The sequence below is a fragment of the Pipistrellus hanaki genome (genome assembly GCF_964339955.1).
Source record: "Pipistrellus hanaki genome assembly, chromosome: 3".
Taxonomy (NCBI): Eukaryota; Metazoa; Chordata; class Mammalia; order Chiroptera; family Vespertilionidae; genus Pipistrellus; species Pipistrellus hanaki.
The window spans coordinates 112,286,640-112,299,623 of record NC_140505.1 but is presented as its reverse complement, the minus strand read 5'-3'; the positions used below and the strand labels follow the sequence as shown (position 1 = coordinate 112,299,623).

The 12,984-nt window shown below is 43.1% G+C and overlaps 1 protein-coding gene across 1 annotated transcript; it reads right to left on the bottom strand.

Annotated features, from left to right (window-relative positions):
* Window positions 1-2,594: 2,594 nt before the first annotated feature.
* On the bottom strand, window positions 2,595-3,731 carry CCER1 (coiled-coil glutamate rich protein 1; the record flags this gene model as incomplete). Its single annotated transcript, XM_084879940.1, has 1 exon — window positions 2,595-3,731. The coding sequence occupies one exon, from the start codon at window positions 3,729-3,731 to the stop codon at window positions 2,595-2,597; it is 1,137 nt and encodes a 378-aa protein (XP_084736066.1).
* Between the last annotated feature and the right edge of the window lie 9,253 nt (window positions 3,732-12,984).

Here is a 12,984-nt window from a genome sequence, read left to right as displayed (position 1 = left end):
TCATCCACTAGAGGGGAGGTCCATGAGCTCTACCTGCCCCCTATCATAGTCCAGGAGCCCTCAAGGGTGGGAGGCAACCCGGTGATCAGGGGAAGGTGATGCCCCCATCACACCTCTGCTGCTGCCACTGTGGACAGCGCAAGCCTCAACTGGCCCTGGTTACCTGAACCTTGGGTGGCCCTGGGTGGCTAGGCAGCTGCCATTGGTGGTTTGCCTGTGCCTCAGGCCAGCCCCGGGTGGCTGGAGGGCTGAGGGGACTGGGGGACTCCAAAGGCAGGCACCCCAGCTGGGCTGAGGGGACTGGTGCCGCCATCTTGTGGCTGTGGGCACCTCCATCTTTGAGTGCATGTCAGTCAATTAGCATATTCCCTCTTTATTATATAGGATACTTTCATAGTGGTGCATTTCATTTAGAATAGTTGCAGCAAGTAATTTTTCCAACTCTTCATTTAATGTTTTTATTTTCTACTGCACTATAAGCAACATGAGTAGGGGATTTGTTTATTTGTCATTGTACTCTTACACTCTTCACAGTGCTTAACCCCTAGTAATTCAGTAAATATTTTTGGTTAATGGTACATAATAATATTTCTTCTCTAGTCTCTTCATTCATTTATGCACAGCCCTTCTCCAGATTCATGAACCTTAGTAGATGCAGAAAAGACCCCAGTACTGAGTCATTGCTCATGTTTACATTTTTTACAATGACTAGTGGAGGGACACTATGTGTGTGTAGACACTGTGTTTAATCTTTAACTTAAAAGTAGAATATTTTGTAAAATAAATTGAGAATTGTCCAGGTGTGATTGTAAAAAATTCAATCCTAAGTGAAAGGTTTCTTTAATGAGAACATACTTCTTAAGACCTAGGGAATATTTATCATGGATAAAGTGTTTTGGAGCTATGCCTTGTAAAGATTTCTTGACTGGTATTGGGATTAATCAGATGCAGAATTCTTGACTTCCCTCTGCATATATACATTTTAGATGCATATAGCTAGCCAATTGTAAACTACTTTTATAGGGAACTTAGAAATTGCATCATGCAGGAAATTATTTCTTAGAGTATAAATAAATGTTTGCTTATTCACGGCTATAGTTTGGAGTGTTTGGTGTCATTAAAAAATTCTTGCAATGCTTGAATTAGTTTTTCTTCTTCTGTTCATCCTGTTGGCTACTGAAGTATATTTCTGAAGAGATTTCTGATATTTAAATAATAAGAAGTGAGAAGCAATATAATTTCACTTAATACTTTATTTTTATTTCTATTATTTTTCAACAGTTTAGTTTATCACTCTGAAAGCTGCAGTATACTGGGCTATCTGAATAAAACTCAAGATCCAGGTAAGATATCGCCATACAGTCTTCACCAAATAAATACAAAATGCTGGTTAAAACTATACTTAGAAGTACAGTTTGTCAAAAGATACAATTTTTGAAATGGCAGGCTTAAATTCTTCATCTATGGAATCCATCTATTCTGGAAATATGCTCTGGATGTAAACTTTTTAAATTGATAAGTGCTCAGGAAGAAATGTATTACTCCTTAAAAAAAGTCTAAATAAAAGCTATTGTTTTGAATAATATATTTTCTGTAGTGACATTATAAATTATACATCTTTGCAAGCTTGCACTTATACATCTTTGTTTTATTCTTTTATAAGTAAAAAAAAAAAAAAAAAAATGGTATTCCACCCCAAAATGTCAATAATCTTTAAAATCAATTCTGCAAAAAAATATTTTTATGGTCCCTGTGAACTTATGACAAGGCATATATCTAGGAACAATGCTTCAAAATCTAAACTATGTTCCATTGCTTGCAGTTACCTTGGGTTTTAACTAGATGTGCAAGTTGACTTCTGACCATGGGGCATCTTCTCCATGCATGGTATGGATTGTTGAAGCCATGGCAGAGAACCAGTTCCACAGAAGCAACTTCATGGTCTTCTGAGGAAGATCCATGGCACTGTGGAACAAGAACTATAAATGAGCAATGCCACGGAGACTGGAAATGGGGCTACCAAAATACAGCCTTCAAAAATCAACTCTGAAGGTGGAAAAATCTACAAGAAAAGTTTAAATAAATAGTTTTAATAAAATAAGTTGGGTTATCAAGTTAGAGCACTGATGGATATTCAGTAGAAATGGCATGTGCTCCTTATGGATGTAACAGTTAAAATAGCTATTGATTTCAAGCTCATTAAGTAGATAATCATATAACTGTTATATTAAAAAGCAACAACAACACGTTTTTAATATATGCCAGAATTAAGAAAACTTGGATGTCTAGAAAGGAAAACACCAAATGAAGACATTCAAACTGTAGTAATAAAATATTTGGCCTTTAATCATTTTGAATTAAAAAATTATGTTTGAAAGCTCCCCTTCCCCCACCCACAGTCACACACAAACACAGCAATTTTTAAATTTTTTTATAATGGCCAAAGAAAGGGTTTACATGGATATTTTTATTAGTGGAACTCACTTTTAAATTAGATTTAGTATGTTGCTAATCCATCCCATTCCTCAAATCCCTTTCTGTAAATTAGTGTCCTGTAACATGAGGAGAGCTTCCTGTGACACTTTTGGGATGACCTATTCTGGGCTTAAAGTAGAACAATCTATGAAGTTCGCTCTCTCCTCCTCAGCCATCAGGAATGATAAGGGCATTTCCAGAGGCAAATGATTCTCTTCCTCTTTCTGCTCCTCCTCTTCTAGCCCCTCCTCCTCCTCTTCCATTTCTTCTGCTTCCTCCTCCTCCACCACCTCTTCCACTTCTTCCCCCTCCTCTTCATCCTGGGCCTCTGCCTCTTCATCCTCCTCCTCCTCCTCCTCACTCTCCTCTTCCTCACTCTCTTCCTCTTTCCCATCACACTCCTCCTCATCACACTCATCATCATCATACTTCTCCTCCTCCTCTTCCTCCACCAGCTGTGGGGCCGGGGAATGGTTTTCCTCTTCCTCCGGGGCAGGACTGAAGGCCAGAGAGGGATCCTGCCCAAAGCCATACAAAGCGTCCTGCAGCTCTGCGTCTTCCTCGTCGCCACTGGTTGGAGGCACATCGTTCCCACCTTCCTGGGCCTGCTGCGCCCGCAGCGCCTCCTGCTGGCGCTCCAGCTTCTCTTGCTGCCGCATGTCCTCATAGATCTGGTTCATGATGAACTGGGTGGTGTTGCGGGGCGCCTGCAGGCCGGGCGCCCGCCACCCGCACAGGTTGACCGGCTGTAGCAGGGGGCTTGCCTCCTGGGCCGGGCTCTTCGGGGCCGGGCGGCTGGGTTGGCGGCGCAGGCCTCGGCCCCTGCGGCCCCAGCGCTTCTTGCGGACAGGGGCCCTCGCCCAGCCGGGGTTCCAGGGCCCACGCCAGCAGAAGCAGCAGCAGAGGCAGACTGGGTGCAGCCCATACATTCGGGCCACCAGCCCAGGACTGGGGGGCTCCCGGTACCCCATGGGAGGCGGGCACCAGGGCCCTCCTCCCCAGCACCCCCAGTTAGAGTACATGCTCCAGTAAGGGCTTTGGGGTGGCTGGAACCAAGGGCCCGGGCCGTACCGTGGCTTCGGCTGCTTCCTCTGGGGCTCTTGCTCAGACTTGGGGCCGTAGTGTTGCCGCCGCTTGTAGACAGGGGCGCCCCTGCGCCTTCGGTGGCAGGAGGACCAGGTGCGGCACGGAGCGGAGGATGCCCAGCCGCCGCCCAGGTTCAGCGGGGCCCCCCTTTTATGGAGGGTCTGGGTCATGGCTCAGGGAGCTCCGAGAGGCCTAAGTGGAAGGAAGCGTCCTAACAGCTGTCCTCAAATTGGTCCTGCAGCCTCGTCACCCAGGGTCCCTCCGCACAGCACCACGTGCCTGCCTGGCTGAGAGAGGCCTTACCCTCCAGAGGGACCCCCTTCTCCGCTCGCTCGCTCACTCGCTCTTCCGTGGAGATCGCTCCTCCTTCGTACCCGGGTGGTCTCGCCCAGGTGGGTTGGGTGGGGCTGGCGCTGTGTGGAGAGGGTGGAGGCAAAAGTGTTGATGCTCACCCCTAAGGGACAGCCACCCCCTCCCCACACACACACCCCACCTCCGCAGGGGTTCGAGCCCGGGAGGCAGGGGGTTCCCGTTACCTCGATGCTCCCTCTCCACCCAGGTGCGTCCCCGCCGGCGTCCTGGCCGGACTGAGGTGGCGCGGGCAACGACAGCCTTTAAATACCGGCGGTCGGCCCGCGTGCCGCCGCGTCCTCGGTTGCCCCGGGCGACAGCCAATTGGAGGCGAGGTCGTTCCTGTGCAGGAGGCTGGGTTCGGGCCAGAACCGGGTGCCCCGTGAACGTTCGCAGGGGGCTTGTGATGCAATTCTAGGCGGGGTGGGTGGTGGCTGGGTTTCTGTTGCCCCCCTCAGGAGACGCTTGAGGCAGTTTACCCTTTGTGCCAACCACCTCCACGCGTGGGCACGCAGCCCCTGGCCCGTGGGCTTGGGCTGGACGTGGGGAGGGAGAACTGTGTGTTCATAAACTAATAAACGTATATCCAACCCCTTCCGGGAGAAAGGGGGTAGGGAGAAAGTTCTCCGTGTCAGAAAAGGGGGCCCCCCTCCTGACCTTATGGTCAGTGCTTACTCTTCCAACCACTGGGCGCCAGGGCTCCTGATCCCTGAGCAGGGGCGGCGGGCGTTTATTGCGTGGCTTATTGTGTGCTGGGTTCACGCCCACGGTCCTCACCCCGCCTGTGGCCTGGGAGGTGGGCCTTGTCTCATCCTGGCGGTTTAGGGAACTGAGAGGTTGATTTGCCCAAGGTCCTGGGGCTAATGCACTTTAGGGTAATGTTGAAGCTTATGCTCCTTTGACTCCAGAGCCTAAATTCTTAACATCGCACGCTGTACTGCACACCCACCTTCACACCCGCCTCAAATAGGGTTCTTTACTGCACACCCACCTTCACACCCGCCTCAAATAGGGTTCTTTACTGCACACCCACCTTCAATTGGGTTCTTACTATTAGCAAAGGAGACCAGTTTGAGAAAGCACTTTGCTGATGGTAACATAGGACGCAAATGTTCGTTGTTGTAATCCAGGGGCTCTTGAAAATACAACTAGTATGTATTTCCTTTTGTCCCGTTATTGGCCAGACAGCACATACATTAGGAGCCTTTACGGCATTACGGTTAAAGAATGGGGTAAAGAATAAGGGCTTTGCTCTGGCCTGCATGGCTCTGTGGTTAGAGTGTTGGCCTGTGCAGGGAGGGTCGTGGGTTCCATTCCTGGTCAAGGGGCATGTACCTGGAGGAACCAATCGCTCTCTCTCCTCGCTCCTTGGGCTTTGATTTAAGTAGACATAAACTTACTCTGAATGATACAACTTTGTGAATACATGTCATCCTGAATTCTTTCAACTCCATAGAATGCACAATATCAGGAGTGAACTCTAAAGTTAACTATGGGATTTGGGCGACAACTATGTGTCAGTGTAGGTCATCCATGGTAACAAATGTACCAGTCTAGAAGAAATGGGGGAGGTGTGAATGAGTGGGGGGAGGCAGTACATAGGAAATCTCTGCACCCTGTGCTCGGTTTTGCTTGAACCTAAAACTGCTCCAAATAAATAAATAAATAAATAAATCAAAATAAAATAAAATGGCTGTTTAAAAGATAGAAGTGGCCGAAACTGGTTTGGCTCAGCGGTAGAGCCTCAGTCTGCAGACTGAAAGGTCCCAGGTTCGATTCCGGTCAAGGGCATGTATGTTGGTTGCGAGCACATCCCCTGTGAGGGGTGTGCAAGAGACAGCTGGTCGATGTTTCTCTCTCATCAACATTTCTAGCTCTCTATCTCTCTCCCTTCCTCTCTGTAAAAAAATCAATAAAATATATTTAATATAAAAGATAGAAGTGTTTCTACTTCAACTCACAAATCATTAACCTCTGTAAGCTTCCAGTTCTTTACCCACGCCATGGGTGTAGTTATAGCACCTCTTCCACAGGCTTGTGTAAGGACTAAATAAGATACTGTATTCACTCACTTAGTGCAGGTGCTCAGTTAGCACTCAGTAATCATGGAATAGCATCATTGTCATGTTTGAATACCTTAGGACTTTTAAAGGAGTTGACACAGGATATGTAAAGATAACCCTGTGTTGTGATGCAAAAATAGGCAACTCCACCCTTGTGTCCTTCTCTTTACACACGTTTTGGAAATATCAAGCAAGTGCTATGGGGCTTGACCCTGGAGAAAACTGTCCCAGAGTATATCCCCTTTGTTACTTTCCTGTGGTGAGTGAAATTGTGCAAAATGGAACACTTCCGGCTAGGAACCTGAGTCTATGTATGCTTCCATAAAATGACAAGAAGCAAATGTGGGAAGCTGGAAGTTTGCAAAGGTTATTTATGCATTCCTGGTTGAAAACGAAGAACGGTTTGAGGGGTTCCTGGATCAGGACTCTAGCCATTGCCTTGGGACTTGTAGATACCACAAGCGTCATTCAATTTTATTTGCCCTGTGGTTTGCTGAAGACAAGCCTGCTTGACTCCAAGTGCAGAGTGCTGACATGTTTAGCCTCCAGTGCCCCTTTCTGGATGTAGAATCAAACATTTGACAGTTACTCTCTCCCTGTTCTGCTTAACACAAAGCAGACTGGTGATATTCCAGGTTTATTTTTCTAAGGACATGTGTCATATACAATACTAGGGGCCCAGTGCATAAATTCGTGCACCTTGAAAGGAATTGTGGGCCACAAGGCTACAATGGGCACAGGGGCAAGTCTTGTCCCATCCTCCAAGTCCCCTCCTGGACCCTCCTGCAACGGCCCCTAGTTCCCTGTCTGCTGGTAGCTCTACATGTTCCCACTGCCGCCACCCCTACATGCTGACACCTGCAGTGCTGCTCCTACCTGGTGACAGCGCAAAGCGATTGGGGCCGGCACCAGGAGCAGGTGTGAGCAGGGCCGGTGCCATCAGTGGGTGTGAGCAGTGGCTCCAGTGCCAGCAGTGGGTGTGAGCTGGGCTGGCACTGGCAACAGGTGCAAATGCCCAGCAGGACCACAGCCTGGGGGGCGGGGGGGTCAAAGAATTTTCAGTAACCACCAGAGGCTTGCTCCAGATGACAACAACCGGTGCCCTGCTTGGTCTGGCAGTCCTGTTCCCCTGCTCCACCAACCCACTGTGGCCAATGCCTGCCATGTTCAGCACTCTGCCACCTGCTGCCAACACCCACCAGGTTCCATGTGCACCCCCTGATGGTCAGCACACGTCATAGTGACTGGTTGTTCGGTTGTTTGGTTGTCCTGCCATTCAGTCTAATTAAATATCAAATTATATATATATAGTTTTAATAGAGAGCTTTAGAAATTTACCATGTTGCTAGAGTGGAAATCCCATCAGTTTCTTCTTTGTTTGAAAATAGATGATTAACTGACAGGTAATTAAAGACATTATTTTTTGATCAGTTGATGTGAACTTTATTCAAATAATACTAGCTTTATATACTTTTTGCATCGTGATAGATATATACTTTTTTTCCATTCTTCTATTAAAAACATTAGCACATTATTGTCTCACCCCACTCTTCTCTGGTAAGAGAAGCATCAAATTATAATTTATGATTCTTAGTTTTTGAACATATTGGCGTTATAATACAAATTGTTCATGTACTGGTTAATTATCCAAGAAAATTAATATCAGAATGCATAAAACACATCCTTCACTAATACAATTAAAGAATTTTAAAGACATTTTAATTGAACCCTATTCTTTACACACTGCAAAATGAAATGGTCTGATTCAATATTAAAATACAACACATTTACCATGTTTTTATATATGGTATTAATTTTCTATTACTTAACAAAAAATTCCCACAATCTTGGTTCCTTAAAAAACATACATTTGTTTTCTCAGACTTTCCAAGAGTCCTGGGTCCAGGAACAGCTGCCTACCTGTATCCTTTCCTTAGGGTCTCACTGGGCTGTGATCAAGGCATCTGGCACTTGTGTTCTCATCCTAGGGCTCAATTTGAGAAAATCTGCTCTCAAGAGTATTTTTATTATTGGCAGAATTTATTTTCTTGTGGCTGAATAACTGAGGGTCCCGCCTCTTAGCCTTCTGTTGGCAAAGAGGATCTCCCTAGAGGTGTCTAGCATAATAAATGCAATCGTGCACACATGTACACATATACACACACACGTATGTATCATAACCATGGGCTTGACATTTGTGACATCCATCAACTTTTCCATATTCTATTGGTTAGAAGCAAGGATTAAACAAAAGAATGAACACTGAGAGGCTGGAAATAATTTGAAGACAACTTGGAGTCTCTTTGCCATATATATCCAGTAAAGTTAGCAACATATGGCCTTCATAGTAATTAGTTACAACTTTATTTAGCAGATTTTACATTGTTGCATTTGAAATTCTGGTAAGTACTATATAATGGCATGGTTTTGCTATGCTTTATGTTGTGAAGAGCATTGTGTTATTAAGTTGAAAATGCCATGCAATCTTGTGCATTTGTGTGACTTACATGAATTCTAACACTTGATGGCAGTAGCAACTCATTCAAAATTCAGTCAGCAGGAGTCCCTGTACAAAACAAGCCATGAGAAGTTAGAAACTTTTTAAAAATATATTTTATTAAGCAAACCATATTAAACTATCCAAGGTTGCCAATATTATTTTGTTTCAGTGGAAATGGGTATATTGGATTTTAATACTTTTCAATTGGCTTTTGGAAATCAAACCTCAACTAATTCAACTTGTCTTGTTCCTGTAATTAAGGGGAATGGTTTTAGTTTTTGCCCATTGAGCATCATATTCACTGTAGGTTTGTCATATATGACATTTGTCATGCTGAGATATGCTCCCTCTATTCCTGCTTTGCTGAGAGTTTTTATCAAAAATGGGTGATGGATTTTGTCAAATGTTTTTTCTACATCTATTGATATGATCATGACTTTTGTCTTTGAATTTGTGTGTGATGTATCATGTTTATTGATTTGTGAATATTATACCAGCTCTGCATCCTTGGAATAAATCACAATTGGTTATGGTGTATGATCTTTTCAATATATTGCTAATATTTTGTTGAGGATTTTAGCATCTATGTTCATCAAGGATATTGGAGTGTAATTCTCTTTCTTTATAGTGTCTTTATCTGGTTTTGAAATTAGGGTAATGCTGGCCTCATAAAAAGAGTTTGGAAGCTTTTCTTTCTCTTGGATTATTTGGAGTAGTTTGAGGAGTTACTTCTTCTTTGAATGTTTCGTAAAACTCTCCTGTGAAGCCTTCCAGACTCAACCTTTTATTTTCTGGAAATTTTTTGATTACTGTTCCTAGTTCATCAGTTTTTATTGACTTATTCGGGTTTTCTGATTCTTTCTAATTCAGTTTTGGGAGATTGTATTTTTTTAGGAATTTGTCCATTTTCTCTACACTGTCCAGCTTGCTGGCATATAGTAGTTTATAGTATTTTCTTACAATTTTTTTTAGATTTTCTGTGGTGTAGGTGGTTAGTTTTTCTTTTTTTTCTCTTTTGTTTCTGATTTTATTTATTTGGGTCTTCTCTATTTGTTTCTTGATGAGCTGGCTAATGGTTAATCAATCTTGTCAACCTCCCTGCTTTTCACAGCCAGATGTTATGTGGGTACCCTTCTTAGTTCTGGCTCTCTGCTGGGAGTACAGCTTGGGGATAGACCCCAGTGTTCCCAGTGGAAACCCCCCACAGCTGAGGTATCCCTCTGTAACTTCAGCTGCTGTCTGTGGGAGCCCAGCCATCCTTTTTATGCCTCTGCTCTTCCTACCAGTCCTTATGCAGTCTCCACTTTCTATCCTCAGTTATCAGGGTTCTCTCCAGGGAGCCCTCCATTGATTATTCAGGGAGGTTTTCTATATTTTAGTTGTAATTCCATTTTGGCCCTAGGATCATGTCCTTGCAATGTCCACTTACTCTGCTGCCATTTTTATCCCTCGGGACTTGAATTTTACACTCATAATAGTATTATGTGTAGATTTTACTTACTATTATTCTTTGAAAATATAATTAATCCTACAACAAACTCAGGATTTTTCAGAAGACTTACATAACATATTGTAGTCATGTCACCTGAAAAAATATGTTCACAGTAATAATTATTTAGGTATTTTAGCATGGAAATGTTTGTTTTAAACAGTTTTAAAGTACACAACATTTTGTGATAAGAATGAAGTGTCCTCCCCCTTGGAAATATAATATTTAGAGAAAATAATAGTTTGTAACAAATAAGTAGGGGGAAAAGTTATGTTATTAAAAAAAACCACAACTGAATTTAATCAGGGGTCAGTTTTAGAATTACAAATTTCAGTTAAGAATGTGAGGCATTTAAAATGGACCATTAAATAAGATACATTAAGAAGGAATGCTAAATTGTTTTCATCACATTTTCATGGTTTTAATAGCCATTTTGTCCTTATAGAATTCATGGTGAATTACATCCTGCAAAGTAGACTAGTTAGTAGGCAGTCATAATGCCTATGAGAATGTCATTTGGACCTATACATTTCCATAATAATGCTCCCAATATTTTCATAATTTCTTATTTCTTTGCTATAACTTTCTGACTCCCATAGTTTTATAATAATGGGCTAGTGAGAAAGCTGTGAGAACAAAGAGGTATTCTTTGTTATTTGCTGGGAGAATCTGAGAAAATCAATAATGCTCTTGTGGGAAGGGCCTTCTGACTTTCATAGGCCCTATCCTCCATCCATCCATCCATCCATCTATCAATCAAAATTATAGTCTATGTCTTGTTGCTATAAATATTAATATAGTCCAACCTATATTCTTTATTGCATGTACATTATTATTGACATGTGTCCTTTTCATCTAAAAAAGAGAATATACTTGCATAGGTCCCTAAAATTATTATGGGCCCCAAACACTGTGCTAACTGTGCCTAATGTGTAAGACATCCTGCCTGCTGGAATTCTCCCTTTACCCTTATGGTCCTAAGCATCTCATTTCATCCTCTGATCTTTCAAAGGCCTGGTATCTGCAGGACTACTCTTAAAGGCAGAGACATTTCCATTTAGAAAGTCCTGTGATATGCAAAAAGACTATATATAGATATACTAGAGGCCCAGTGCACAAAATTCATGCACCATGGGAGGGAGTGTCATTCAGCCTAGCCTGTACCCTCTCCAATCTGGGACACCTTGGGGGATGTCCAACTGCCAGTTTAAACCCAATCCCATAGGCAGTCAGGCAGCCAGGCGTCTCTCTCACAATTCTGGACTACTGGCTCCTAACCACTCACCAGCCTGCCTGCCTGATTGCCCCTAACCACTCCTGTGCCAGCATGATTGATGCCTAACTGCTCCCCTTCCAGCATGATCATCCCCAACTTCCCTTCCCTGATGGCCCAATCACTTCCAACTGCCCTCCCCTGCATGGTTGAGGGGACTGAGGGACTCTAGCTGGATGAGGTTGAATGCTGTGGGGACTGGGTGAGGTGGAACTGAGATGACTAGGGGACTAAGGCTGGATGAGGTTGGGCTGAGGGTACTGAAAGACTCTGGCTGGATGAGGCAGGGCTGAAGGTACTGGGCACCACCATATTGTGGCTGTGGGTGCTGCCATCTTGTGAGGGCATGGCATTCAATTAGCATATTTCCTTTTTATTGGACATGGGTGTCACCATTTTTGTGAGGGTGTGATGGTCAGTTAGCATATTCATACTCCCTCTTTATTAAATAGGATATTAAATATGTCATAGCCTGGTGGCTTAAACAATAGCATTTTATTTCTTAGAGTTTTGTTTTGTTTCTCAAAAATCAAGGTCATAGCTGATTTAATTCCTGGTAGGAGCTCTCTTCCCTGCTGGTAGATGCTGACTTCTCATTATTACCTCATATGACCTTTCTTTAGTGTACATATGCGTGTGTACATGTACATACACACATACACGCATACAACTGATTTTTCTTCCTCTTCCTTTCTTCCACTAACTTCATCATGAAAACCCATAATTATTTCCTCCTCTAACAGTAATTGAACTCCCAAAGGCTTCATCTCCAATTTACATCATATTGGGGGTTAGGGCTTCAAAATATGAATTTTGGGGAGACACAAACAACTCTGTCCAGTTTGTACACCATTTTCTTATGTTATAAAATAGGGAAAAGTCATATCTGTGGTATTTGAGGCAGAGCAGAGGAGTGGAATAAAATAGGATTTTGTCATTAGCCTTTAAAGCAGAGTAACATACTAAACTTTCTCTCTGACTTGTGACTTGAACTAGTTATTTGTATCCCCATGTTGTGAATATATGCATTCAGAACACCTTAATAGATACCTACTATACAGTTGGACTCCAAATGTCAGTTGCTGTTATAACAATGTGTATATATTTGTAGACTAACTTTAAAACAACATTTAGTATGCTTCAAAGTTCAACTCTAGGCCTAAAAATGACTTTTGATACTACTGGCTGAGGTAAACTCTCTTGTAGCTCCTTTTATTTTACTGTTTTATTTTTAGCAATGGTGTTCTGTAGCTCTTAATCCTATATAATAAAAGGCTAATATACAAATCAACCAAATGTCAAAACGACCGGTCGCTATGATGCACATTGACCACCAGGGGTCAGATGCTCAATGCAGGAATGGCCCCTGTTAGTCAGTGCATTCCCACAGGGGGAGTGCTACCTAATCAGAAGTTGGGCTCATGGCTAGTAAGTGCAGCAGAAGTTCCTGCCTCCAAGGGCAGTCAGACATCCCCTGAGGGCTCTGGGACTGTGAGAGGGCACAGGCTGGCTGTGGAACCCAACTGAGTGCATGATTTTCATGCACCAGGACTCTAGTCCTACATAATAAAAGGCTAATATGTATATCACTGAACAGCTGATAAAGAAAGAAATTGCTAAGAAATATTTTTTAAGTAACACAAGCAAGGTCAGAATAGTGATTATCTTTCATACTTAAGTCCATGTGTAAGTGGATAGATATATACATAATGGTGATATGTATATTTGTGTAGAAAAGGGAAAATTA